Source organism: Furipterus horrens, unplaced genomic scaffold (genome assembly GCF_987537825.1).
Source record: "Furipterus horrens unplaced genomic scaffold, mFurHor1.1.pri manual_scaffold_10, whole genome shotgun sequence".
NCBI classification, from domain to species: domain Eukaryota; kingdom Metazoa; phylum Chordata; class Mammalia; order Chiroptera; family Furipteridae; genus Furipterus; species Furipterus horrens.
The window spans coordinates 40,589,107-40,615,829 of NW_028327180.1; the positions used below are offsets into that span (position 1 = coordinate 40,589,107).

General features: G+C 49.6%; 3 protein-coding genes across 21 annotated transcripts in view; 2 read left to right on the plus strand and 1 right to left on the minus strand.

Annotated features, from left to right (window-relative positions):
* Positions 1–13,550, plus strand: part of SAFB (scaffold attachment factor B) — a 30,376-nt gene extending 16,826 nt beyond the window's left edge. The window contains exons 6-21 of one of the 2 annotated variants that reach the window (XM_090289426.1): positions 451–478; positions 1,418–1,928; positions 2,349–2,398; positions 3,423–3,517; positions 5,318–5,467; positions 5,548–5,630; positions 5,968–6,107; positions 6,297–6,385; positions 6,636–6,742; positions 7,515–7,805; positions 9,177–9,314; positions 9,541–9,583; positions 12,078–12,196; positions 12,498–12,604; positions 12,947–13,013; positions 13,245–13,550. In XM_090289426.1, coding sequence (XP_090145552.1) covers positions 451–478; positions 1,418–1,928; positions 2,349–2,398; positions 3,423–3,517; positions 5,318–5,467; positions 5,548–5,630; positions 5,968–6,107; positions 6,297–6,385; positions 6,636–6,742; positions 7,515–7,805; positions 9,177–9,314; positions 9,541–9,583; positions 12,078–12,196; positions 12,498–12,604; positions 12,947–13,013; positions 13,245–13,374 — 2,148 coding nt within the window. In that variant the 3' untranslated portion in view covers positions 13,375–13,550. The remainder of the gene's footprint in view (positions 1–450; positions 479–1,417; positions 1,929–2,348; positions 2,399–3,422; positions 3,518–5,317; positions 5,468–5,547; positions 5,631–5,967; positions 6,108–6,296; positions 6,386–6,635; positions 6,743–7,514; positions 7,806–9,176; positions 9,315–9,540; positions 9,584–12,077; positions 12,197–12,497; positions 12,605–12,946; positions 13,014–13,244) is intronic. The other variant, XM_090289427.1, reaches the window with a different exon arrangement.
* A 4,577-nt stretch (positions 13,551–18,127) lies between these two features.
* Positions 18,128–20,308, minus strand: MICOS13 (mitochondrial contact site and cristae organizing system subunit 13). Its single transcript, XM_090289448.1, has 4 exons — positions 19,853–20,308; positions 19,002–19,179; positions 18,757–18,808; positions 18,128–18,359 (listed from the first exon to the last, which is right to left on the minus strand). Exons 1-4 carry the CDS (start codon positions 19,879–19,881, stop codon positions 18,262–18,264), a joined length of 357 nt encoding a protein of 118 aa, XP_090145574.1. The 5' UTR covers positions 19,882–20,308; the 3' UTR covers positions 18,128–18,261.
* A 273-nt stretch (positions 20,309–20,581) lies between these two features.
* On the plus strand, positions 20,582–26,721 carry HSD11B1L (hydroxysteroid 11-beta dehydrogenase 1 like). 18 transcript variants are annotated; one of them, XM_090289437.1, is made up of 10 exons: positions 20,645–20,708; positions 20,841–20,976; positions 21,939–22,170; positions 22,629–22,715; positions 22,799–22,929; positions 23,500–23,611; positions 23,970–24,061; positions 24,422–24,515; positions 24,643–24,808; positions 26,610–26,721. In XM_090289437.1, the coding sequence occupies exons 4-10, from the start codon at positions 22,643–22,645 to the stop codon at positions 26,719–26,721; spliced, it is 780 nt and encodes a 259-aa protein (XP_090145563.1). In that variant the 5' UTR covers positions 20,645–20,708; positions 20,841–20,976; positions 21,939–22,170; positions 22,629–22,642. The 18 variants fall into 18 exon arrangements, with proteins under 18 accessions (XP_090145571.1, XP_090145572.1, XP_090145563.1 ...); XM_090289441.1 differs by having other exon boundaries at positions 24,346–24,515; positions 26,610–26,679; XM_090289439.1 differs by lacking the exon at positions 26,610–26,721 and adding an exon at positions 25,134–25,677.
* Positions 26,722–26,723: the final 2 nt, after the last annotated feature.

Below are 26,723 nucleotides of genomic sequence, written 5' to 3' on the forward strand. Positions count from 1 at the left end.
ACTAATGCTACATTAATTAAGTGAAAATTTGATTGTTTGATATGTGTCAGGCATTCTGCTAGACACTCTAAAGTAGAAAAAATGAAAACACAAATCTCCTTGCATTCAAGAGTTCAGTAGACAGACAGACAAGCATGTTATCAGTTCATCACCATGAAAAGTGAAATGTTGCCAGGCATTGGGGAAGTGCAGCAAAAAAAAGGAAACCAGGTACTAGGTCCCTTGAGAATAGCCTGAAATGTGGGGCTTGGGGCCCAGAGGAAGAAGCTGGAATGCCTGCTCTGTGGGTTCTTTTCCTACATGAGTAAGTTCTCCCCCTGTTGGATTGGTGTGTTCTTAAATCTGTGTTTTTAACATTTCCCTTTTAGTTATTGAAGGTTTTGGTATAAACTATAGGTTTTATCCATCAAGCACAATCTTATTTATGGATTCTTTTTTTCTTTTTTCCAGGAAATCGAAGAGCCATCCTTGGAGCCAGGTACTGTTCAATGAAAAATTTACCAGTGGGGGTTTGGTACCATTCTTAGTTTTCCACCTTCTCTAATTTGAATTCTTAAATTTTAAAAAGTTGCCTTACTCTAGTGTACATTGTTCTAAAGGTTTACGATCCAGAACATAAACAAGGGTCATAGAGATTGGAAACCCAGCCATATCACCAGATCTGTGAAAGTGGCTAACTTGTCATTTTGCAAAATGTATCAGTGAGATGAACCGATCTCATGCCTTTTTAAATATAAATGGCACTTAAACGTATGTAGAAAGAGTTTGCATGCCTCTCAACCTAATATTAATGCACCCCACAAAACAGATCTTGTGATATTGGGCAGTACCTTAACTTTGTGGTTTTTAATTCAGGCAGTGCAGGTAGAGGTAGGGAGATAAATTTTAAAACATTGAGACATAACTGGATTCCAGAAGAGGAAAGAGTTTCTTCATGAGAATTCCAAACAAATACTATTCACTTTCTGGACTTCAAATATCTCAGAGCAACGATGGAAGAGATTCTGGTTTTCATGTTGGACTGTTCTATTAAAAGAAATTCAAAGAAATTTGGAAATTGAGCTGTTCAGTGAATGGTGATACATTCAGTTAAGCAACTTGGACTTTGGAAGCTAAATTTGGAAGAGTCATATATAAACGACGACAGAATGAAGACTGTCAAGATCAGCCAGAAGGTTTTGTGGGTTAAACCTCTGGGATGCTTTTCTCTTCCATGTAGTGTAGCGGCTTACTCTAGCAGTCGGTTGGAGTGCAGGTAGTGTAACCAGTATAACATGTACCCGCGGGTTTTCCAATCTCTGTGTAGCTAGCAGTTCTCTTTGTGTTAGTGTGGCAGCCGTGCCAGTTCCGCATTTGTGATTGCTTTATTTCCCTGGTAATTAAACCTTGTGCCATTCTATTCCTGTTAAATCCGTAGAAAATGAGAAAATACTCGACATTTTGGGGGAAACTTGTAAATCTGAGCCAGTAAAAGAAGAAGGTTCCGAGCTGGAGCAGCCATTTGCACAGGATACAAGTAGCGTGGGGCCAGACAGAAAGCTTGCGGAGGAAGAAGACCTTTTTGGCAGCGGCCATCCGGAGGAGGGTGATTTAGATTTGGCCAGCGAGTCAACAGCACAAGCTCAGTGGAGCAAGGCAGACACCCTGTTAGCGGTAGTGAAAAGGGAGCCCGTGGAGCAGACAGGCGGTGACGAGAGGATGGACTGTGAGCCTGTAGGGCTAGAGGAGCCAGTTGAGCAGAGTAGTAAAGCCTCAGAGTGCGCGGAAGCCTCTAGCGAGGAGGTCACGGAAGCACCCCGGGAAGCCTCAAGCCCAGACCCCAGAGATAGCAAAGAAGACGTGAAGAAGTTTGCTTTTGAAGCTTGTAATGAAGTCCCTCCGGCTCCTAAAGAGTCCTCAGCCAGTGAGGGCGCTGATCAGAAAATGAGGTTTGTTTTTTCTCAGTTTTAGACCAGACGCTATCTCCTTTTCATTGGTCGTTTAATGACACACATAAGCTGTTTTTTTCTGCAATTGGCCAGCCAGACTGACGAAATTGTAGTTTACCTCTAAAGAATGTTTGATTTCTCTTTATTTTAAACTGATTACACAGTCTTTTTCTTTTCTCAACCTGTCATGGTTGTTTTCTTTAATTCTTCCTAATTATCTTTAGCCCAGCAGAATTAATTAACTCCTGTGGGTCTGAAATCTTATGGTTAGGTCAGATTTCCAATACAAGTTTGTCGGGGTATCATTTTTTTCAGAATTAAATTTCGGGTAGGTATGCAACCTCAGCACATATTTTATAATTTTGAGTTTGTTTCCTTTCTGCTTCTTCCTCTTGGAGTGACATTATTTTTTCTCTCTAGTTCTGTCGAAGATGACTCTGATACAAAACGGCTTTCCAAAGAGGACAAGGGTAGGTCCCACAGCAGTCCCTCTCAGTTTGTGTGGCTTTAGCAGAGGTGGGGGTATTTGATTCTTATCTATCGCATAGTGCATTTCTCACCCAGATGTGATTGTGGCTCTTCCGTGGGGCCTTTCTCCACTCCTGCTATTCACTCTTTGGGTCCTGGGTTATGGGGAACAGGCCAGTTCCTCAGGGTTGGTGTATCAGTGTGGTATAGACACTTTGTTTTTTGAGGACCCTTTGGAAATGAAAAAAAATGCTTCTGGTTTCAGATATCTTGAGATTACTTGGTATTTCAGCTTTATCAGTATGCTTCTCTTTATTACAATTTTTTCTCTAATTGAAAATAAATTTTACTGGCCTGGATTTATTCATAATCAGTGTTCTAAAAAGAACAAAAATCTCGGGAATAGGTGCAAAGGTATGCAGAAAGAAGACCCAAAGTAGGCCCTGGCCAGGTAGCTCAGTTGGTTAGAGTGTTGTCCCAAAATGCCAAGGTTGTGGGTTCAGTTTCCAGTCAGGGAACATTTAAGAAGCAGCGAGTGAATTCATGAGTTGGTGGAACAACAAATGGGTATTTCTCTCTGTCTGTGTGTGTGTGTGTGTGTGTCCCGCACCTAAAGTAAAAAAAAAAACCCAATGTAAGTAAGTGGAACAACAAATTGATCTTTCTCCCCCTCTTCCTCTCTTTAAAACCAATTTTTTAAAAAAGAGACCTGAAAGTGGTTTGACACGGATATCAGGATTTTGTGTTCAAGAGCTGCCTCATGAGGTGGCATAATGCTGTTCGGTACCTTCTGAGTGAACTTCCTGTGGTCCTAAAACAGCCCCTAACTTGCCGTTGTAAGTGACATTGCTGCTGGTTCTGTTGGGCCTAGTGTGGCACTCCGGCAGTTACGTGAGAACAGTGGGCTTTGGGGGCTGCTGGCACCTGGGACAAGTGAGGAACATGAGTGGTTTGGAAAGACTTTTATCTTTAAAAACTCAGGATATTGTATGAATTGTATTTTTGACCAGAACTTTTTTTTAATAGGTCGTAGCAGTTGTGGTAGAAATTTCTGGGTTAGTGGACTTTCTTCTACTACCAGAGCTACAGATTTGAAGAATCTTTTCAGCAAATATGGAAAGGTAAGTCCGAGAGTTTTCTGGAGAAGATGTCTTTGAGTCAATGTACTGTGGTCTTTATATGCAGATTACTGTCCCTCCAGTGACTGCTTTGACATCTTGCTGTCCTTTGAGCTCTCGTCTACTACTCCGCAGGTAGAGGTGAAAGATCTGTGGAAGCTCCCAGAGCGTAGTCTACTTCATTTTTTTCTCCCCATTCCCTGGTCACCAGGCCACCACTGAGAATTTGGGGGATATCTGGAATGTAGTTTTAAGCCAGGGAGAGCTGCAGGGGTTGTAGCAAAGGGCAAGGTGGGGAGGTGCACTCAGCACTTCTGTGAGACAGTGGTAACTGCAAGAGAACATGAGTGAGGCTGTAGATATACAGGGCCTTAGCATTTTGACCAGTGGTAGGGGTCAGCTCTGCTGCTCACAGTTGTGTGGCTGGGGGGGGGTGTCGCTTCCCCCGTGGGAACATCATCTCTATACTTGGGGACCCTCAGTTGCTCCCCCTTGAAGATGGTGTGTGCAGCTGTAGCAGAGCTATGTGTGCCCTGCCCTAGGCCCTTACACTTAGCCTGCTTTTATTTACAGCAGGGCAGCTGTGGCTGCTTCCACTCTGCAGCACATGTCCCTCAGTCCCCACCTTCCTCCTTGGCTCTCACAGGAGGCAGTGCTGAGCAGATGCGCATGCACCACCAGCCTCCCCACTAGGTGCCCGCTACAGTTCCTTGTTTGTTAAGGCACATGTGTTGGCCTTCTTCCCTTCTCTCTCTCATCTTCTCCCCTTTTTCCCTGAGCCTCCTGGACTCACCTCCCAAATTGCATCCAAGGCTGACTGTCTGAGAGTCAGCCTTTGGGGCATGCCTAAGTGAGACTTGGCATAGGCCCATATTCATATTAAGGCCTCAGCAAATTATAAGAGAGGAAACCAATAGTATTTGCCTTGTTATTGCTGTCCAAGAGCTAACAGTGAGAAAACTATAAACAGAGCCATAGTCATGAAGTAACTAATGACTTCCAGGCCTCAGTAATACAAGGTGGGCTCTTTCCTTATTCCCCTGTGGCCCTCACAGTGGATGTGTGCTTTCAGCATGGACATGTCACTCTGAATTCAGCCTGTGGGGTTTTGACTGCACTGCAGGTTTCATGTAACTTGAATACGGGACCATACCACTTTGAAACCTTCCTTTTGGGCTAAGACTTCATGTGGCACAATAAGGGTGAACATTGGCTCCTCTGGGGGCTTATCCTGAGCCTGACATCTGCTTGCTGCAGTCGTTGGGGGAATTGCTAGCATGTGACGGTGTACCTCTGTTGCCTGAAACAATTTAATGAGGATAAGTATTATTCCTAGTAAGATTGATTCTGCCTTTCAGAGTGCTGTTTACAAACTTGTTCTTATGTCAGTAGGGATCTATAGGTCTTTCTACTTTACTGCTTACAACTATGACTGTATATTCAGAGTGATTTCTGTACAAGTTTGAGATAATGTTAAAGGAACGCTGGCAGAACTCTGCCTTTGTTTCCCTTTTCTCTTTTCTCCACACTGCCATCCTGTTCCCTGGAGGAATAACCAGACGTGGAGGAAGTCCTTGGAGTAGTAGCTTCAAGACAGTAGCATTATCCTCCCCAGTCATCTTTTCAGGCACCTGGTGACAGGGTTTCCCCATGGGTCCTCTTACCAGGGAGGGAGCCTAGGAATTGGGGTGGATCAGAGGATAGTAGCATGAACTGTAATGACCTTTCCATTTTGAACTGTGGATGTTGGGGTCTGTGTGTGGGGTCTTCATGCCAAGACATATGTCTGTGCTTTCCTTTGAGGTGGTGGGTGCCAAGGTTGTAACAAATGCTCGGAGTCCTGGAGCTCGTTGCTACGGCTTTGTGACAATGTCAACAGCAGAAGAGGCCACAAAATGCATTAACCACTTGCACAAGACGGAGCTCCATGGGAAGATGATCTCAGTGGAAAAGGTAAGGGGCCATTTTCTTCCAGGGCTGTGACCATCTGAGGAAACAATAAGGTAATGCTTGCACTTGTTTCTATTTTTCAGGCGAAAAATGAACCTGCTGGGAAGAAAACCTCTGACAAAAGAGAAGGGGAGGGGAAAAAAGAGAAGTCCAGCACCAGTGACAGGTATTACTCTTCCCTGAAGGGATTGTGGCCAAGACCATCCTTTTTCTTTATTTCACACCCTTCAAGTTCTTCCCAGATAGGGACAAGCACAAGGCCTGTGGTCCCCTTTATTTTTCTCATTTGTTGGAAGGAGGTTCCAACACTAGTCGTTGGAGAAGATTTCCTTTATCCAGGGGCAGTTGGAGAAAGGAGAATGGGCTCCTTGTTCTTCGTTGTCCTGTTAATGCCAGCTGAGGCATCCTTCTCTGTGGCACTTGGTGCTCATTGCAAGAATCTGGTGACTGGTTTATCTGAATATCTGAACTAACATACCTCTGTGTCACGGGGTCTTACTTAGATCTGCAAACCTTAAAAGGGAAGATAAAGCTGACAGAAAAGATGATGCTAAAAAGGGTGAAGATGGAAATGGAGAAAAGAGTAAAGATCAAGATGATCAGAAAACTGGCCCCTCGGAGAGATCTCGAACCACAAAATCAGGTAGCCCCCACTGACTGATTGATATGCAAGAGGTCACCTTGTGCTCTGTTCCTGATGGGTGTGATTTGTTGGTTTGCTGTGATGAGTAGGCAACACAAACTAGATTTATTTTGCATAGAGTTGAGTATTTCTTTTTTTATTTAGATGTTTCTTGTTTCTTATGTTAACACTGACTCCTTTCTTCTGTAGGAAGTCGAGGAACTGAGCGGACTGTAGTAATGGATAAATCTAAAGGTGTGCCTGTTATTAGTGTTAAAACATCAGGATCCAAAGAGAGAGTGAGTATTTTTTTCTCTAACTAGGGTATTTAGCAGTTTTTTCATTTGAAATTTCTTCCATTGACATTTCTGAATGTGTTTTAGGGAATTCTTAATTTGCAAAAGGTTGTCTACCTTATCAAAATATAGATATCTTGACTAAAAAAAAGAAGAAATGAGAATGCTTAGAAGCTTAGGAACATTTGAGAGCTTGTTCCATGGCTTGCATAAATAAATAAACAAATAAATAAATAAATGCTTTTTGAATCAGGCTTCCAAGAGCCAAGATCGCAAATCAGCCAGCAGAGAGAAGCGGTCTGTTGTGTCCTTTGATAAAGTCAGAGAACCTCGGAAGTCAAGAGACTCGGAGTCCCGCAGGTGAGTCAGGGTTTAGGCAATGGTTATAGCTGTGTCCAGGGAGGCATAGTAGGGCATGGGGAGGGGTTGGTCCTGTGTTTCAAAGCCCCCTAATGGTCAGAGAACTGCTTTAAACCTGTTTGCCCGTTGGCTTTCAGCTCATAGACTTTGCTCTGCTGTGACTTTCAGCTTAAGATTTTTTCATATGATTTTCTCATTCAGATAGGCTTCTGTGTTCCTGAAGATTATGAAAGGAACAGTGGCAGTAGGTGGGATGCTTCCTGGTGCAGTAGAGCTAGTTAACAGAACACCAGCTTGCTCCAGAAGCCATGAAAAAAAAAAAGGTTTTGATTCTAGTGCACTAGCTCAGTTTCACAATGACTAATTTAAGTTCATGATTTAGAGAGAAAAGGTTCTAATTCAGACTTGCTACGAAAAATATGTTCTGTTTCTTATTTTTAATGGGTATTTTACAGAATCAGATGTTGAATGCCAGAAAGAACGCAGTTCATACTATAGCTGCGTGTGCTACCTAGCTGGTCGCGGACTCAGCTGGAAGCAGAACCTATGCTGGCATTTCTGTACTCACTGCTGTTTCAGAGGCCCTGGGTCCACTTTTGTTCTCCCAAATAAAGAAGCAGTCCTGCAGGTTGAGGCCCAGCACTAGAAGCTGCATTTCTGCAGTGCTCCATGGTTGGTCTGCACTACCTGTGGGAGCTACTGCTCTGCATTTGTAAAGCTTAGATTACTGGGTGATAATGCCAGCACTGCAGCTGCTGCTCTCCACCCACAGGCTGCATGAGCAGAGTGAACGGGAACAGCGCATGCAGGCACTGTGGGAGCAGGAGGAGTGGGAGCAGCTGGAATTCGCTCGTAAGAGGCTGGCCTTCCATCGGCATCGCCTGGAGCGGGAGCGCATGGAGAGGCAGAGGCTGGAGCGGGAGCGCATGCACGTGGAGCACGAGCGCAGGAAGGAGCAAGAGCGCATCCACCGTGAGCGCGAGGAGCTCAGGCGCCAGCAGGAGCTGCGCTATGAGCAGGAGCGGCGGCCTGCTGTACGGAGGCCCTATGATGTGGATGGCCGGTAAGTTAAGCTGCTCCTGCCAGCCGTCCTTCAGTAGCCCATGGCATTGAGAATTGCATTATGGTTCCCAAAATCATGCTAAGTTGAGATAATTTTAAAAGGAAGCACAAGAACTTGCCACAGCCCAGTTACATGTCCTGTACTTGGTTGGGGAATCTGCAGTGGTCTGAGGTCAGTGGGAAAATGTGGATCTAGTTGTGCTAATAAAGTCACTAGCACTAGGTTCCAGTCCCAGCACAGATTCCCTGAGGAGGGAGTTTAGGCACCCAGAGCAGCTGGTTGGGCAGCCAGACCAAAAAGCACCTCCTTTGGACCTCTTCCAGGCTTTGTAATCACTGCAGTAATTTGTTTTTGCTTATTCCAGTAATAAACTTTAATTTTGACTCCCCAGACATATATTTTTTAAAGATTTTATTTGATTTTTTTAGAAGGAAGAGAGAAAGAGAGGGAAACATTGATATGCAAGAGAAACATCACTTGGTTGCCTCTTGCTTGCCCTTCAACCAGGGACCTGGCCTGCAACCCAGGCATGTGTCCTGACCACCCTGACTAGGAATCAAACTAGCAGCCTTTCACTTTGCAAGACAATGCCCAGCCCACTGAGCCACATTAGTAGGGGTTCCCTAAACATATTGATGTGATGTGTGGATATAACTGCTAACCACCAGTGAAAAGAGGCCTAAATTTGAATCCTCCTGTGATGAGTCTGGGTAATAATCCCAGCAGTGATCCTATCTAAGTATTTCCAAGTGCATTGCAATTTGGGAAAACCATGTTTTGCTTTTATTTTTTTTCTACTTCATGGGCTAAAAGAGGTCCCTATATAACATAACTTGTGAATTCTATAGGAGGCCTTAATGCTGTCTTAGGGTTTTTTGTGCCTTTGTGCTAAATACTGACTGATGCTGGGAATCTGTTCTCATAAATGTGAAACAGTACATTTCAAGTGTTTCTAAAAGTTCTCCCCACTGGATATCTTTGCTGGGCCAAAGCATTGTTGGGGTGATAATACTTCTTGCTTACTGTCTCGATGGACTGAGGCCAACCCTCATGGTGGCCATTCTGCAGATACATATGTGCGCCCACCTGCCCACTTCATTAATCACTTCTCACTAGGCAAACCAAAGCTCCTCTGCGCGGGGCAAGTGGGTGTGTTGGGCAGAATAGAATGGAGTCAGTCAGATCTTATGTGAGAGGCTTATTAGCCTCTCTCGGCTCATGCTACAAAGAATACTCAGGTGGTAAAGTTAATTCTCATTCGCTGAAGTGGTCGTGCCACAGACAGTCTCAGGGTGCAGTTCATCAGCTCCCACAAGGTGATTTATTTGGAGGGAGAGAATGTACTCAGCTCTTTCTTACTTTCTATTCCAGGCGAGATGATGCCTATTGGCCAGAAGCCAAGCGAGCTGCACAGGATGAGCGTTACCATTCTGACTTCAGTCGCCAGGACCGCTTCCACGACTTTGACCACAGGGACCGGGGCCGCTATCCTGACCACTCAGTAGACAGGTCAGTCAGGCCCCATGACCCTGCCCACGCAATGCAGATGGTGTTTGTCCTGGATCATTGTTGGTCACCAGAAGATGAGGTTGGCCCTTTTAGGCTCTGTGAATCTACTCGAATCATCAATGTGTGTGTGGAGTACTGGGTTCAGTTTGGGAGATGTTTTCCATTTGGGGGTTTAACCAATCTACCCTTTCTCTCCTTATGGTTTCTTTCTAATTATCTCTTTCAGGAGAGAAGGTTCAAGGTCAATGATGGGAGAAAGAGAAGGACAGGTAAGTCAAGAGCTAGGATTGTAGGCAATTTTCCCATCAAGTTGATTTCTCTTGTATCTGCCTTCTTCTTCCATTTGCATTAGTGGGTGAATGAGTAAAGGAGAAGGGCAGCCTTTGGTGTTTGTGGAATGACAGTTTGAATGATTTGTGTGCTTAGTCTTCACTAGAAATCTAAACAGGTTTTCTGAAGCCCTTTTGGCCTTGACCTGAAGTTCTATACGCCTTAGTAACTAATTGCACTAGCAGTAAAGTGCTAGAGAGACTTGGCTGAATCTTATGGGCTCTTTTGGAATGTGCTTATGGCCCACACAGCTGACAGATGCCACACTTCCACGTTGTGGATTCTGAGTGCACCTGTGGTCACTGGTCAGCCTGCCCAGTTGAGCCTCAGATAGCAACTCGTTCTCTCTGGTTCTCTTTGCAGAATTAACACATAGAAAATAAGCTGAGTGTTCTCCTTTTTTCTGTCTTACACATGGATTGAGAACTTCCCCAAAGAATCTCAACTCGAGTGGATTTACATGGAAAATCGAGGGGATTGAGGGAGGGTTGTGGTCAGGGTATTGTTTGGCAGCATTGATGCTTTGAATTTGTCCTTTCCTTGACTCCAGCAGATATTTTTGTCCATATCTCCTCCCTCAGTTCCTGAGAATGTAGTATATTGAGAGGGGTCCTCTGCCAGCTCAGGAGTAATTCTATAATCCTCACCAATCCTTTTCTGTACTCCTGGAGATAAATTTCACATGCAGCTAAATCTAGACCCAATCTTTTGGTTTTTCTTTGGTGGGGAAGTTAGACTCAGTGGTTAAACTGTCCAGGCTCCAGGATCAAAACCAGGGTCACATTCTTGTGCCACTATTTGTACAAAACCTGTTTCTCCAGCCATGAAATGAGGGGAATTATTCTAAGATGTGGGTGAGTAAAATAGATAGCATACATGTCCACAGAAAATGTTTGCCTAGTTCCACACACATAACTCTTAATCGTTACTAGCAGTTTTTCATCTGATAATCAGACAGTACAAAACTAAAAGGTTTTGTTGTTGTGTTTTCTTACATATGGTCATATAAAAAGACCCTGTTGCTGCCCCAGATGGTCAGATGGTGACATCTGACAGAAAGGAAAAATAGCATAGACCTTCAGGGCCTTGTTATATGGCTGGTTGGTTGGACAGAAGAATGTATTGGTTAAACTTTAAAATACCAGGGAGACCTGGAAATGGGCTTTAATTAAAGAACCAGGTCTTGCTAAGTTGAACTTCTCTGCTTCCCTGTATTAAATACTCTTTGTCCAGTTGTATGTCTTTAGATTGAAGACTGTAAATAAATGTTTATCTTTGTGCAAAACTGTATAAAGCTCTGTAAATCGGGAGCTGTATGTTGGGTTTTTTTTTTGTTTGTTTTTAGAAGTGTTATTTTGGATGTCCCATTTAAGCAGCTCTTTTTTTGTTTGGCAGCACTGACTTTCACAGGCACTTTGGCCTTTGATTGTGCCCCTTGAAGGAACAATGCTCTGTTCTGTCCATCTTGTAAAATTGATCTCCTTATCTTCTCTTGTTGAAGGGAGGTGTCAGTGCACAATTGGGGGTAAGAGACCAGGGCAGGCAGGTGGCAGTTAGGGCTCCATGTAGGGGCATCACCGCCCTGGCCTTGGAGGACTTCCATCTTAAGGGGGGAATGAACATGGCTGCAGGCACTGACTGGGCTTCTGGAGCAAATATCTACAGGGCTTCATGACCAGGGTTCCCTTCTAGTTCCTTCTCACTTTGAATATGGTCCTGAGGCAAAAGCCCCCAAGGTCATAAGTTGGGTTTGTAGAATAGCAAACTATGGAATGAAAGCCACCTCTCCCAGGGAGTCCCTAGAAGTCAGCCTTGGACATTCCTTTAGCAGATCTGGGGCTGCTTCTGTCATCTCCCCTTCACAGAGTGTGTGGATCAGGGCCAGGCACTCTGGGGGCTATGCCAACCTAGCACTTGACACAGTGATAGTGCATAGTTGGTGCATTGGTGGCACCAGCCAAGGGGTGGCTGCTTCCAGCTCTGTCAGATGTCCTGCATTGCCAGCAAAGTAGGGGCATGATACCAGGGCTGTGATGAGTTATGTTAAAGGATCCCACATGGCCCTTCTCTGGTGGTTCTGTGGGGGTGTTGATTATACTGTGAACAAAGACTTCTTGATGTGGAGCATTTGCTAGGTTCCCAGCAGCCTTCAGTCTCTCAATTCTCTGCTTTTCTGATGAGGGTGAATCTCAGTCCTAAATTTCCTTTTTTCCTTGCCTTTTGAGCACCTTTTCTTCAATAGACTTTAGGGATGCAGCTGTGTCATGTGAGCTGTAATGGCATGCATGGCATAAGATAGTTCACAGAGTGCCTGGCAACATGGTTTTGGGTCTTCAAGTGCTTCTGAGTTGTCCTGATTACCTTGTTGCCACAAAGGCCTTGGAATGCAGGGTTAATACTAAAGCCATCTCATTTTGGCTCTTCAACATTCAGCATTACCCCGAACGCCACAGAGGACCAGAGCGCCATGGACGGGACTCCCGTGACGGATGGGGTGGATACGGCTCTGACAAGAGGATGAGCGAGGGCCGGGGCCTGCCTCCTCTACCCAGGTTTGTGTCTTACACTCCCCAGTGCCCTGTGGGCCTCATACATAATCGACAGACTAAGGACCCATGATCGGATACGATGAGCGCTCGCCCTGTGACTCAGTGCACTGACCATGGTTCTGGCCACCTTGGAGCTCTTGGAGCAGCATGGGACCAGAGCCAGTCCTGTTTCGTGAAGTCCCCACTGCCTGAAGGGGTGGGCTGGGAACACAGAATGCTAAACTCACACTCCAGAACCTACTTCTGTTGCAATTCTGAGAGGTAGAGATGGGGGCAATTCAAATCACAGATGTCTTTTTCCAAGGGGCAGACGTGACTGGGGGGAGCATGGCCGAAGAATAGAGGATGACCGTGCATGGCAGGGCGCTGCTGATGGAGGCATGATAGACAGGGACCACAAGAGGTGGCAAGGTAAGGACTGGCTCTCAGGGATGCATCTGCCTGTGGAGAACCATCTGGAAAGCTCAAACTGCACCTGCTTGTTTCCTGCTTGAAAGGCAGGAGCAGCTTTCTCTGCTCTCCCTTCCCAGGGGTTGGTGCAGAGGAGTGCTGTGGTCATCGGTAACTCCTTACTACTGTGACATAGGACAACCCTGTGTGGTTTTTGTGCTTCTACATTCACTGGGGACCTGCAAGTTCTGGGTTGACTGGATGGCTTGAAAAAGGAACTGGGGTTGTCTGAACCCTTTGTCAGTGTCTAAACTACATCCTGTGCTTGGAGGCGCCATGTGAAAAGTCTCTTTTGTTTTCTAGGTGGTGAGAGAAGCATGTCTGGTCACTCTGGGCCAGGTCACATGATGAACCGGGGAGGGATGTCAGGGTAAGCTGTCAGTCTCTGTACCAGTCTCTTCTTTGCATGTTGGCTTGCCTTGGAGAAGGTTTAGAAACAATCAAGTCTTCCCAACATACACCACTTCTAAAACAATGCAGGTCTGTCCCCTGGTGCTACTGCTCGAGAGGGAACAGAGTCCCAAAGAGCTTATGTCTCAGGAGCACCCAGCAGATCCCACTGAATAGGCTCAGCAAACATGAGCATCTCCATTTGTTCCAGGCGCGGCAGCTTTACCCCAGGAGGGGCCTCACGGGGCCATGTGATCCCACGTGGTGGAATGCAAGGCGGATTTGGCAGCCAGAACCGGGGCAGCCAACCCAACGATGCCCGCTTCACTCGTCGCTACTAAGTGCTTGGAATCCTGTGTTCTGTCACATGGCAACCAGAGTATGTTCTGTTAGCAAGTTATCTTAAACTGTGTACAATAAATTTTTTTTTTATCTGCTGCCATATTGTAGCTCGATAACAATGTGAATGTTTTTTTTTTGTTTTGTAATAAATGTGTTTCTGTTCACATACCCTTTATTTAAAGCATCATCTCTTTATTTCCATATCTTTAAGTAAAACAAAATTATACTCAGCATTGCTGAGCCACAGCTTTTCCTTTAGGGAAGGAGGGCTGAAAGGGACAGCTTCAAGGGGTCCGGCAATCCTGTAACCCCTACTGAACAGGCTGTTATTTTGTGTATGGTAAAATATACGTGAAATTTACTATTTTAACCACTTTTACGTGCACAGTTCAGTGGCATTTGATTTGCACTGCTGTACAACCATCATCATTGATTTCCAGAATTTATTTTCCTAACTGGAACTCATTAATCACTAACATCCCAGTCCCTGACACCCACCACCTACATTGTCTCTGTGGATCTAACTCCTCCAGGGACCTCACATGAGTGGAGTGAGGACAAGTTGACAGCAAAGTGGGGAGCTGAGGGAAGCTGAGCTGTTGAACACCAGGAAGTAATTATCTCTGCTGGGGGAGGGGCAGGAACCTGAATGTGAAAGTGGAGTTGCCAGGACACATGGCTGGACAGTGTGAGGCAGGTGTGTTGAGTGTCTCAAGCGCTGCCTGGAATCCAGGAGCTTGCGTCCTGGCAGTTCACTCAGGCTCAAGGAGACTTATCCCCTCTCAGCCAGCTGGGTGGGACCTGCTATGTTCCTCCTGCCAGAGACCAACCACTCAATCTGTGACACTGGATCAAGAATCCCAGTCAGGAGTCTGGGGACCAAGTTCTGTCTTTACATCTTGCCTTGGGACAAGTTCCTTCAGATCTATAAGCCTCCAATTGCTCACCTGTAACATGGGACTACTGGGTTGCTTCAAGAGCTGCTATTGTGGGACTGTATTCCCCTCTCCTCCCCTGCCAGCTCCCAGCTACAAATATCCTAATTTTCTGTTGAAGAGGCCCAGGATGGGGAAACAAATAGCATGTTTGGATGTACTGCCTTGTACTTTCAGATTTAATGAAAAGTGGCTTGGCCCTGGACCACCTATGGAAAAAGCCCAGGCTGCTGCAGCCCATGTGGCCTTGACGTGGACAGCACAAAGCAGGGCCCAGCACAGTTCTGGGACCAGAGAATCAGCAGGACTTTGCTCTCAGGAGACAGAGATCCTGAGCCCAGCACACAATGTCTTTGGGGATCCTTGGGGCGCTCTTAGTCAACTGGTTCAGCAGAATTCCCCATCCTTCCTTGCCATCTTAGCACAGTCCCACCAAGGCAGGGGCGAGCAAAATGAACTCTAGTGGGAAACAGGACTTGGCAGGTGAGATTTTTAAAATTAAGAACCTTGATAATGGGAGATGATTCTGGGTTATCCAGGTAGGGCAGCAGGGAGCCAGAGATGCAAGAGAGGAAGACGACACTGCTGGCTATGATGATGGAGAAGGGGCCTGCAGATCAAGGAATGCCAACAACCTCTAGAAGTTGAAAAAGGCCAGGTAACAGATTCTCTCCCCTGGAGCCTCTGGAAGGAGCCAGGCTTGCTGCCACCTGGATTTCAGCCCAGTGAGACCTGTGTTGGGCTCCTGACCTCCAGAACTGTGAGAAGCAATTTGTTTTATTTAGGCCACTAAATCTGTGGCCATTTGTTGCAGCAGCCACAGAGTACCAACACCCAAGTTCTCAACTACGATGATTCTGTCCCCGGAGGATATCTGACAGCACCTGGAGACATATGTTGTTGTCATGTCTGGAGAATAGGGGGACGCTACTGGCATTTGGGGGTGGAGGTAGGGATGTTGCTCAATGTCTAGTGACCAGGATGCCCCCTACCAACAATTTTATCTGGTCTTGAATGTCAGTGATGTCAAGGTGAGGAAATCCTGCCCTGAGATGGTGGGCACTGTGACGGGCACCCATAGGGTGCCAAGGAGGCTCAGTTACACTTAACTCAGTCTGGGGATGGCAGGGAGGAGTAAGGGGAAGCAGCATCTGTGCTGTGGGTAGGAGTTAGCCAGTAGGAAGTGTGGAGGCCTGGTTATTGCGCCCATGAGTTATAGGCAAAGGCTGGTGGTGAAAACCAGCTGCTTTAGGAACTGAGGGCCAAATGGAATGTCTAAGAGGGACCTAGGGGAGTAAGAAAAGGGCCCCTCTGAGGAATCTGGGCCCTCAGGGAAAGCAGTGGGGAGCCATAGGCAGTTTCTGAACAGAGTAATGACATGATCAGACTTGGACTTTGGGAAACAGATCGGTGGGGGCCAGCCTTGAGGCAGGGAGACCAGGGAGGTAGTCTTGGCACTGGCGATGATTCAAGTGGGTGGAGACAAATTGAGGGTCTGACCAGTTGAGGCAATGGAGGGGTCAAGGGTGACACTCTGATCTCTGGGCTGGTGGCTGGGTCCACATGGATAGTTTGGAGAGCAGTCGTGAGGAAATCAGGAGCCAGAGGCTGACTGACCCTGGGCCTGGCCTGTGGGCAGTGACTCAATCACAGGGACTCTAGAGACCAGGGTTTGGATTCAGTTTCAGAAGATAAAACACACACATACACACATACACACACACTCCCCTTTCAGTTTCAGGAGATACACACACACAGACACACCACACACACACAACTTTAGACAGCTACAGGACACAACCTTCTGGAGGTGAAGGGCCAGGAGGGCTAAGCATGTCCCCAGGGCAACCCCTTGCAGACCTACAAAAAAGCTGGTTTCTTTTCCTGCAGGCTTTGCTGGACCCTTTAACACTGTTCAAGAGTGTGGTGGGGTGGCCTTAGCCAGTGTCTTCCCCACTCCATAAAAGGTGATAACAGGAGGGTCATGAGCACTCATGGAGCCTGGTGGAGCACATGGCCCAGCCAGAGTACAAATCCCTCCTATCGTCGTCGGCAGCCGTCCGTCTCGAGAGACGATGGTGTAGCTTCTTAAGAGTCTATCTGCACCACCGAGAATGGCTGTGCAGTCCGACTCGGGAGTGACACGGTATCTGTCTCCTCCCGTGTTGAATCGACATCTTGCATGAAGCTACAGAGCCTGGGCAGGGTGATATGGAGGGTCTGCTGTTGCCCATGCAGCAGACCCCCCCTCTCTTCGCAGCTGAAGGGTCCAAGGGAAAGACGGAGTCGATACAGCTTGGGTTCAGGTGCGCCGCAGGAGTTGCCAGTGTTGACTACAACGTCAAACCGCCTTAGGGACTCCGGCTCCGGATTTTCTGTCGGGGTTTACTCCCTTAGCCTTTCCCCTGAAGAGGTATGCCGCAAGGCAGCGGAGGTTTTTTGGAGTCAGAGTTTTCCTTCTCTGAAATCCCTCCTATATGCAAAGGCTTACCTGAGATTGAGCCCATGGGGGCGAGGCAAAACGAAAATCCTGTGTCCCAGGCAGGGTTTAAGGTTAACCATCTGGGCTCTTGGTGGACAGTGGGCTTTGAACCTGGCTGTGCAAATGCCTCCATCTATACAATGGGCCCATGGGGCTGCTGGAAGTTCTCGGTGGATGAAGAGCCAGGATGGGCAGGTCCTGAACCTAGGCCACACTCCTGGCCTCCGAGATGGCAGGCACCACCACCAGCTCCTTCTTGGGTAGTACCAAGAATCAGGGACACTCCCTGGCCTTGACCATCCCGGAGACCACAGTGGCACAGGTCATGTGGGCTCCCCCTCCCCAAGCACCCTAGGCCAGGCTGCCCATCCTCAGCTACACCCTTCCCTACTTGTCACCAGGTGGACGGACGCTTGCCAGTTTCTCTGGGAAATGCCCTGGCCTCTGGTTTCCCTGCTTTCCTCACATGTTAACACCTGCCATTAGCCCCCCTACCCCAGGATCACAGGCCTGGGTGAGCTCTATCCCCTAAACTGACAGACATACCGTCCAGAACTCTTGAGAACAGAGGATTCCATGCTGGCTTGGAAAACCATACTGGAGCCTACTCCTTGCTCCCAGGGCAGCCTCCTTAGCTAGCCTCTGGCTCCAACCTATGCCCACCTCCCAACCGGTCTGACTGGGGCACAGGTTTCCTTCTAGAGCCACAACAGTGGGATGCCCTCAACAATGGGGTAGCTTGGAGAATCTAGACAGCCCACCCTCCCAGAGCTCCACCCAATGGGGCAGCAGATACATGCAGGTCATTAGGTAGCCGATGCATTATAGGACAGGGGTGTCAGGAAAAGCCTCTGAAGGGAGCAGAGAACCTCTGGAAGATGAAATCAGGAGCACATGACCCCTGTGGGCTGGACAGACCCCTACATGGCAACAACCTCCAGGCCTGTGCTCCCCAGAAATGCCAGATTATGGGGAGTGGGTGGAATAAGAATACAGACCAGGCAAGGTTGGGTGTGTAGATAGCACAGGAGAGAAATTTTTCCCATTCCACTGAGTCCTGGATCCCAGACTTCCTACCCTGGGCTCAGCCCTCCAAGACCAAGGACCCCCAGCCCGGGTTGGCCTTCAGCTCTTTCTCAACCCTTTCCCGGGGCCCTGAGCACTGCCAACTGTCTGCTCCCACTTCCCATACAGATTGAGTGCCCCAGCAGGCAGGAACCAGGCAGAAAAAGTATGAACCAAAATCAGGCCCTAAGGAGCCAGAAGCCCAGGCCCACATGCTCTGAGGGTCAGCTGGGCCACCCCACATCCCTGGGGCCAGCACACAGGTCGGGGAACACTTCTGAAGTCCTTTATTGGGCCAGTAAGGCCAGGAGCTGCCCTTGGAGTGGAGTTCCACTCTGGAGGCTTGAGGTCCGGGGCACCCCTGCACCTGCTCCTGAACAGGGAAGGCAGCCTCCTCTGACAGGCTACTTGATTCGTTCCTTCAGGTATTCCCAGCCCTCCTTGGTGTATTCACGGGCCTTGGAAGGGGCCACCGACAAGGCCGACATCACAGTAATAATGCCTGTGGGAAGGGAGGGAGGGCCCAGTACCTGGTGAGGCTCCCCACCTACAGCTAAAGGGTTTAGCCCAACCCCCAGGGACACCCAACTCAGCTATGCTTTTAGAGGTGCTACTTCCAGCTCTGTCAATTCCACACAGGGAAACTGAGGCAGAGGAGGAGCAGGGCCTCACCTTGTCTGAGGCCACCTGACTGATGTATTCAGATGTGCCCCAAACTCTCAAAAAGAGGCTCCATCTTGCTCCCACTTCCCTGGAACCTCCACCCCTTTTCTTTTCAATGCAGGAGAGGCACAAACAGCAGTAAGGGGAGTGATGGAAAGGAATGGCCAGAAGCAGGTTTGGGGATGCTAGACTGGGGTACCTGGGGCCACCCTCCAAGCAGAGGGACCAGGGCCTACCTGAATTCCAGGACTCTCGGATGTGAAAGTTAAACTTTGGAGGGGCTGGGAGCTGGGAAGAGACAGAGGAGAAGGGGCTGGTGAAAGGGTAATGGCCTGGCAGCCCCAACCCCCAGAGGCAGGGAGAGCAGCACATGCCCCATTGTGGAGGACGCCAAGCAGGGCTGGAGGGACCAGGGACTGAACACCACCCCAAAGTTGACTCCCACCAAGCTTCAGCCTCACTCCCAGCATGGCATGGTTACCTGGGGTATTTTCAGGCCCATCTGCTCACACACGTACTGGCTGAACTGGTACATGGCAGGGGGGACCACCTCCTCTGCCTTCTGAAGGGCCGCCTGGCTCTTGTTGCTGGGCCCCAGCAGCTCCTGGTCATACACCAGGTAGACCACTCCCCCAGCCACACTCCCCTTGATGAGAAACCTGTATGCAGGGAAGGGAACGACAGCAGCTCAGGAGACACTGCTGGACACCCTCAGGGACCTAGGCTCATGGCTGGAGGAGTCAGACGCCCCAAGGAGCCCCACAATTCAAAGAGTGACACACCTGAAGCCAGGCAGCTAACAGGGGAATGAAGGAGCACCTTGCTAGCCCAGAGGTATGCCTGACCCCTACAAGGCACATCACTCCACTTACAGTGCGCAAAGCAGGAGTACTCCGCCCCATTCAACTGGTAAACTGAGGCCTACAGAATGACAGTGGGTCGCTACTGTGATACCGCAGAAAGCTGGGAACAATGAAGAGACGGGGAGGGACCCTCCGCAAGCAAACCGCGAGGGTTTTCTAAGTGTCTCGTCGCTTTCTGTATGTCCTACGCTGCTCTGGGCGCGCACTCACTACCCCCAATAAATAGCCTGCGGCACTCCCACTTTACAGAGGAGCCAACTGAGGCTCGGAGAGATCTCGTATTCCAATTGTCGGAAAGCAAAAAGACCTCGGGAATCGCCTCTCCGCTTGAAACTCAGTTTCCCCATGTGGGCCATCAGGCACCTGACACTACGGGAAAGGAAGAGCAGGTCGTAAGCAAACTAAAGGGGGCTGTCCGCAGAAGGGGACTTTTTGGGGGGCTCTGGCCACGCCCGCCATCCACACGTACCTCATCAACGACCACATTCGGGGTACCATAGTCGCTCTAACTCCGCGCGCAAGGACACTCAGCTCGTCTGCCGCTTCCGGTCGCGGTGCCGCAGAGGCCCCTGGGAAGTGTACTTCTCCTCGTCAGCCTCAAAGGCCTCTGGGAATCGGAGTCTCGTCACCGCTCAGAAAGCCAGAGATTGCGTTTCCACCACGAAAGGACGCTGGGAAGCGTAATTGATCTTACGGGCCGGGCCGCCACAAAGCTGCCTGAAAAATGTAGTCGGCACCGCCCCGTGAGACGGTGGACGGCTCGCCTTAGCAGCCAAGGCTCCAGGGGAATGTAGTCCGGCTTTGGTGGCGTGAATGAAAAGGAGTCGGCTGTCTGGAGTGAGGCCTGAGGGTGACCCAAGAAGTAAGAGCCCGAGAGATCCACCCGCGCTCGCGCGGGGAATTCAGGGCCCGGGCCTAAGAAGAGTGTGCCTAGAAGCCAGTTGTCACGGCAACGCGAGGGCGGAATTGTTGTAGAGAGAGAAAGAGAGAGAGAGAGAAAGAGAGATATGGGTCTAAGTCACGTGAACATGTTCGAAGGGTGGGTGGTTTTTACTTCTGGGAGCGGAGCCAGGGCTTTGGCTTAGAGCAAGAGAGCCAGGCAGGCGGCCGTTGCTCGGCAACGCCGGGGCGCCTAGTCTTGGTCCGAGCCCTACCCGCCAGTAGGCGGACTCTTCTTAGTCACGTGACTTAGGCCCTAAAGAGGGGGGCGCGGTCGGGGTCTTGGCCCACCGTGGCGGTGAAGGTAGGCCGGACTGTCGTGCGCGTGGCTCACAGGCAGGGACCCCACCCCCAGTGGACGGCGGGAGAAACTGAGGCCCGAGTGGGTGAGTGAGCGTTTGGGAGCGCGGAGCGGTTTACACTTCCCCTTTGCCCAGCTGGAAAACTGAGGCCCGGCAAGGTCAGAGGGCAGGTGTATTCTGCGAGGATCTGATTTCCCTATTCCTTCCGCATCTCAGCCCTGCTGCTTCATCCATCCATCCTTCCATCCATCCATTCTTCCACCCACCCAGCGCTGCCTTCCGCTGTGGGACTGCTGTGTTCAAGGCCTGGGGTGGGAAGAGGATTGAGCTGGCGCTTTCTCTGGAAGTGAAGGTGGGAGCGCGTTCCTTGGTAAGAGAATGGCTGGTGTGACTCGGGGAAAGGGTGAGAAGTGAACTTTTCTGGTAACTGATTCATAGACAGCAGTTGGGGAAGATTGGAATGGACAGGTGGGCAGAGGCCAGATCCTCTGGGCCTTGTGGGCTGTGAGAAGCTTGGGCTCCATCTGGGGCAGTGGCGAGCCCTCCGGAGGGTTTAGAGCAGGAGGTGGCACGCCAGATTTCTTTCGACAAAGATCTCTTTGGCTGCATGGATAGGACAGGGTGGGAGGAAAAACGTGTGAAGATGAGGGAGCCTGGGAGAAGGCAACTGGAACTTTGTTGTGGAAGCAAAGGACATAAGGCTGAATCCAGAGATTGGTGATATGGGGACTCCCCAGCCTCACCACCTCTCAGCCTCTTGGGTCCTAGAAGTCCCCCTTTCCTCTTTGTCCTACCGAGTCCAGGGGATAGAAACCACAAGATGTGATAGGCCTGGTGCCCTTTTCAGGGAGACCCATGACTCCCCAAATGCTAAGCATTCAGCCTGTTTCTTTTACCTTCTCCCTAGGACAAGTAGATCGCCCCTACAGCTGAAGTCATATCTTAATTACCTCAAGACATGGGGATTTTCTGATTACTCCTGGGTATCTCCAGACAGAGTGGTCTTTCTGGGCTCCCCCAGCTCTTGCCTCCCACATTCCTGTGTCAGTCTAGTATCTGTTGAGCACCTGGCACAGTTTGGAGAGCTGAAGACCTAACTGTGAAAAAAAACAGAAGTAGGTTTTTGTTTCCTTCGTGCCCTCGAGGGGCTGACAGTCTAGGGGAAGTGAGGGACAGTGAACATGAAACAAATCATCAGGGTGATCTCAGGTGATGTTAAGTGCTGAGAAGGAGATAAAAGTTCTAGAGGGAAGGGAAGGGGAGGGACTAGGAAAGGAAGTGCTTTTTTAAAAAATGTTATTTATTTACTTTTAGAGAGGGAGACAGAGGAGAGAAATACTGATCTGTGAGACATCAATCGGTTGCATGCCCCCTACTGGGGACCTGGCCCACAACCCAGGCACACGCCCTGACCAGTAATTAAACCAGTGAACCCTCACTTTGCAAGCCAGCACCCAACCCACTGAGCCGCACCGGGCAGGACAGGGAGGGAAGTGCTTTAGAAGAGGAGGCCAGAGAAGCACCCCAAAAGGAAGCAGTTTTTGTGGTGAGACTTGAAAGAAGTGAAAGAAAACCATTGGATTAGATTAGCAGAGAGTATTTTGGGCAGAGGGAACAACCAGCGCAAAGGTCCTGAGGCAGATGGTGACTGGCTGGTTCTGAGAAAAAGCATAGAGGCTGGTGTGGCAAATAACAGAGTGAGCAAGAGGGGTTTTTTGGCCATCAAGGAGTGTGGCTTTTGTCCTAAATAAATCAAGGAGGATTTTCAGCAGGGAGGGGTAGGCAAGATGTGCTTCTGGTGTTTCCTGGAGGGAGAAAGCCCCAAAGATTGGTACAGTGGTTCAGGTGACCTGTATGGTGACATGGACCAGGTGGTAGCTGTGGATATGGAGAAGAGGGGCAGGTCCAGGGGCCAGGAAGATCTTCTTTGAATAAAGGTGCATTTGGGGAAACAGGTGTGGCTGTGGGCCAGGCCTGTGCCAGCCACCCTCTCTCTCACTGCAGACCCAGGGAGGGCCATGAAGGTGCTGCTCCTCACTGGGCTGGGAGCCCTGTTCTTCGCCTATTATTGTGCTGACAACTTCAACCCAGGTGAGTGCCTGGAGTGGGACAGGGAGGAATCAGGCCAGCTGTACTGTGCACCCCCTAGGCTGACCATCCCTGCTCACTGCCAGCTAGCCTCCAGGGAGCCCGTGTGCTGCTGACAGGGGCCAGTGCAGGCGTCGGGGAGGAGCTGGCATATCACTATGCCCGTCTGGGCTCCCACCTGGTGCTCACTGCTCACACTGAGGCTCTTCTGCAGAAGGTGAGACACGTATTTCCAGTTTAATGTTGGAAGCAGGAGTGGGGTGGAAAATGGGGCCTGGGTTTGAAACCCTGCAAAGATCCAGGCTTCCTGCGTGAGCTTGGGCAAGTCGCTTAAACTCTGAGCCCTAATTTCCTCATTTGCAAAACGGACTACCTTCTTGTGGATCATGGCATTGGGTAAATACAGTGAGACAGTGAGTGTAAGGCAAGGAGTGTTTCTCAAAAAATGGCAGTATTCGTAGTGACCAAAGCCTGTGACAATAGCCAGCGTTCTCAAACTCAAAAGGATGGTGGGTGGACATTTCTTAGCAACCAAATGATCCAAGGAAATGTACAGCTCTAAAACACAAACCTTCCAGAATTTCAAGAGTGGCCAGAAACCTTGAGATTTATTTGAAATCCTAAGTTTTAAATGTTGATAACTGAGCAAATAAAATATCTCTTATTCTCACCTATGAGCTGCCAGTTTGCAACCCGTGGTAAAGCTTTGGGAACAGAACAAGAGGCTCAGAGTAGGGGAGGGAGCCACCTGGGGTGGAGGAGCCCACGGGCAGCTCTGGCCCCCCAGGTGGTAGGGAACTGCCGGAAGCTGGGCGCTCACAAGGTCTTCTACATCGCTGCGGACATGGCCTCCCGGGAGGTGCTGGAGCGTGTGGTGCAGTTTGCGCTGGAGAAGCTGGGTGAGGGGCGGGGCCTGGAGTCTGGGACCTTGGTCTAGGCCTTAGGGGCAGGACCCCAGTTGGTGTGGGGGTATGGTAGTAACAGGTGTCTGTGGGAGATTTATAAGGTTCTGGGATGTAATAGGGATTAACCCTCATTGCATCCAAGGGGGCCCGTTGGATTAGGTACAAGCCTGGCAGGATCCAGGGAGCAGGGCGGGGTCTATTTAACCCGGAGGGTCGGGGGGCGCTACCTAAGGTAGAGCTTGTTGGGTCAGTGCTCTGGGTAGTTTGCCAGTTTAAGGGGTGGGACTAGGGGTTGGTTCTGGGAGCGGAGTCTCAAGGACTACCTCCTGGTTGATGGTCCTCTCCTGGACAGGCGGGCTGGACTACCTCGTGCTGAACCACCTCGGTGTTGCCCCAGCAGGCACACGGGCCCTCAGTGCCCAGGGGACAAGCTGGCTCATGCAGGTGCTCTGCCCCTCTTATCCCCAGCTCCCACTTCTAAGGTGGGTAGGTTTCACCTCCTTTCGACTTTGGCTCCTCACACCATTGGGCACTCCAGCCCTTTCTTCCCAGCATCCACCCTCTCCCCCATTCCTCTTTGGTCCCCTGCCCCAGGCCCCACCCCTCCTGGTTCTAGGCTCTACCCTTCCTATGCCTTGGCCCCACCCCTGGGTTTGAGCTCCCGCTCTTCATCCTAGACACTGCCTCAGACCGCGGGCCTGCCCATCCCTAACCAGACCCGCCCCTAGTTTTATAGGTTTCACCCCTTGCCCCCACCTTCTTGGCTTGGTTCTCTGCTGCGTCACTCGCAGTCACCGCCTCCAGGTGAACTTCCTGAGTTACGTGCAACTGACTTCGTTGGCGCTCCCCAGTCTGACGGACAGCAAGGGCTCCCTGGTGGTGGTGTCCTCGCTGCTCGGTGCGTGCACGTGGGATGGGGAGTGGGAGGCCACAGGCCTGATGCAGGAGAGCCTGGGGCAGGAAGGTTTCCTCGGGTTAGGGAAGCAACGTGTGGCAGCTCAGCCGCTGCCGTTTTTCATCCCCAGGCCGCGTGCCCACGTCCTTCTCCAGCCCCTATTCAGCGGCCAAGTTCGCACTGGACAGTTTCTTCGGCTCTCTGCGGCGGGAGCTGGACGTGCAGGATGTGAATGTGGCCATCACCATGTGTGTTCTGGGCCTCCAGGATCGCGCCTCAGCTGCCGAGGGTGTCAGGTATGGCCAGGGATGTGAACTCGGGGTTGTGTGGGGGCCACCCAGCTGTACTCCCCACCACGTCCTCCTGTACACAGGGGTGTCGCAACGGCCAAGTCTGCCCTGGGGCCCAAGGCAGCCTTAGCTGTGATTCGCGGCAGTGCCACGCGCACCTCCCGCGTCTTCTACCCCTGGCGCTTCCACGTGCTCTGCCTGCTTCGGGCTTGGCTGCCTCGCCCAAGAGCCTGGTTCATCCGCCAGGAGCTCAATGTCACTGCCACTGCTGCTGCCTGAGCTCCTAGAGGTGGAGGCTGTTCAGCTTCTCAGAGGGGAACCCTTCATGCAGCTGTCTTGAAGGCAGGACACTAACGGACACACCTCTGGGAGGGTGGCCATGGCTGAAGATAGTGTCATCAAGCCACAGAAGGAAAATGGAGAAAAACTACTAGCACCTGGAAACAATGAAATCTCTGGGTGTGAGAACGGCTACTGTGTACTAGTACTTTTTCAGGGACTTGGAAGGCACTACCTTAGTCTTCTTGCTCATCAATGTTGATGTGACCACTTTGCTTCAATTTCCCAGATAGGGAAACTAAGGCCCAGAGAGGTGATGTGGCAAGTCAGCCTTAGGGCCCTGGCCACTTCAAACAGGTCACAGCAACTGCTGAGCCACCCTTGGAACCTTCTCTGTCTCCCCCCCTGGAAACACCTGATTTATTCTTTCCATTCACTCAACCTGGGGAAGCATCGCTAAACCCTTGCCCTAAGCAAAGGAGAGCCTCAAAGCTATGTACCCAGTGGTGGGGTGCGAGGAGGGGGAGGACTAAGACAACGTATTCTGTGCTGTACCCAGCTTCCATTTTCATAATAAAAATCCTTTTTTCTTTGCACACCTATTGATCAAATTTCTTGGTCCTTCCAATTTGCTGGCAGCAGGCAGGGAAGAGGGGATGTGTGTACTAAAACTCTCAACCCCGTTTCACAGTGGGAGAAAGAGGCTGGGAGAGAGGTGGACTCACCCAGGAAGTCAGAGACATAAGGGAGGATACTAAGTGTGGACTAAAGGTTTATTTGTTGCACAAATTAAATGGTTTGTGCACCAATAATAATAACATGCATCAGGCACTACACACTTAACATTAGGATTGAGATAAAAACCAGAAAAAAATTTTTTTTGTTCCCATCATGCACTACCTAAAGTTAAATAAAATTATACCAGATGCCACCAGCGGGCAATATACCGCATTGCCTTCCTCAGCCCTAACTCAGAACTTGGCCTCATATAAAATACCTTCGTTTAAAATAAATTAATTAAATTATCTAGATTATAAAACTCAAAAAAATTAATTAATTTAAAAATAGCCCTGGCTGGTGTAGCTCCGTGGATTGAATGTTGGCATGTGAACCAAAGGGTTGCCAGTTGGATTCCAGTCAGGGCACATGTTCGAGTTGCGGGCCAGATCCCCATTTGGGGGAGTGCAAGAGGCAACCACACATTGATGTTTCTCTCCCTCTCTCCCTCCCTTCCCCTCTCTCCGGAAATAAGTAACTAAAATCTTTCTTTTTTAATCTTAAAAAATACCTCCGTTTATAAAAATTTTGTGCCAGATATCATTATGTCTTGTTCCAACAGTCTGGAATATGTTCTGTTGTCCTCATTCTATAAATGGAGAAATTCAAGTATTGAGAAGTGAAGTCCCTGGCGTCAGCTAGCGCCTGAGGTAGGATTTCACCCAGCAGAGGTGAGATTCGAACCTCCCACGCTCAGGAATAGGGAGGCACCGCCGCCCAGCGTACGCCCACAACTCCGACTCCTCCCTAGGGTCCGCGGAGGTAAACGCGCATGCTCAGGGAAACAGCAGCAACTCCTCCAACCGCCAGAGGGTGCTCGCAGCGCTAATGCCTCTCTGGCCCGCGCAACCCGCGAGGAATAGGT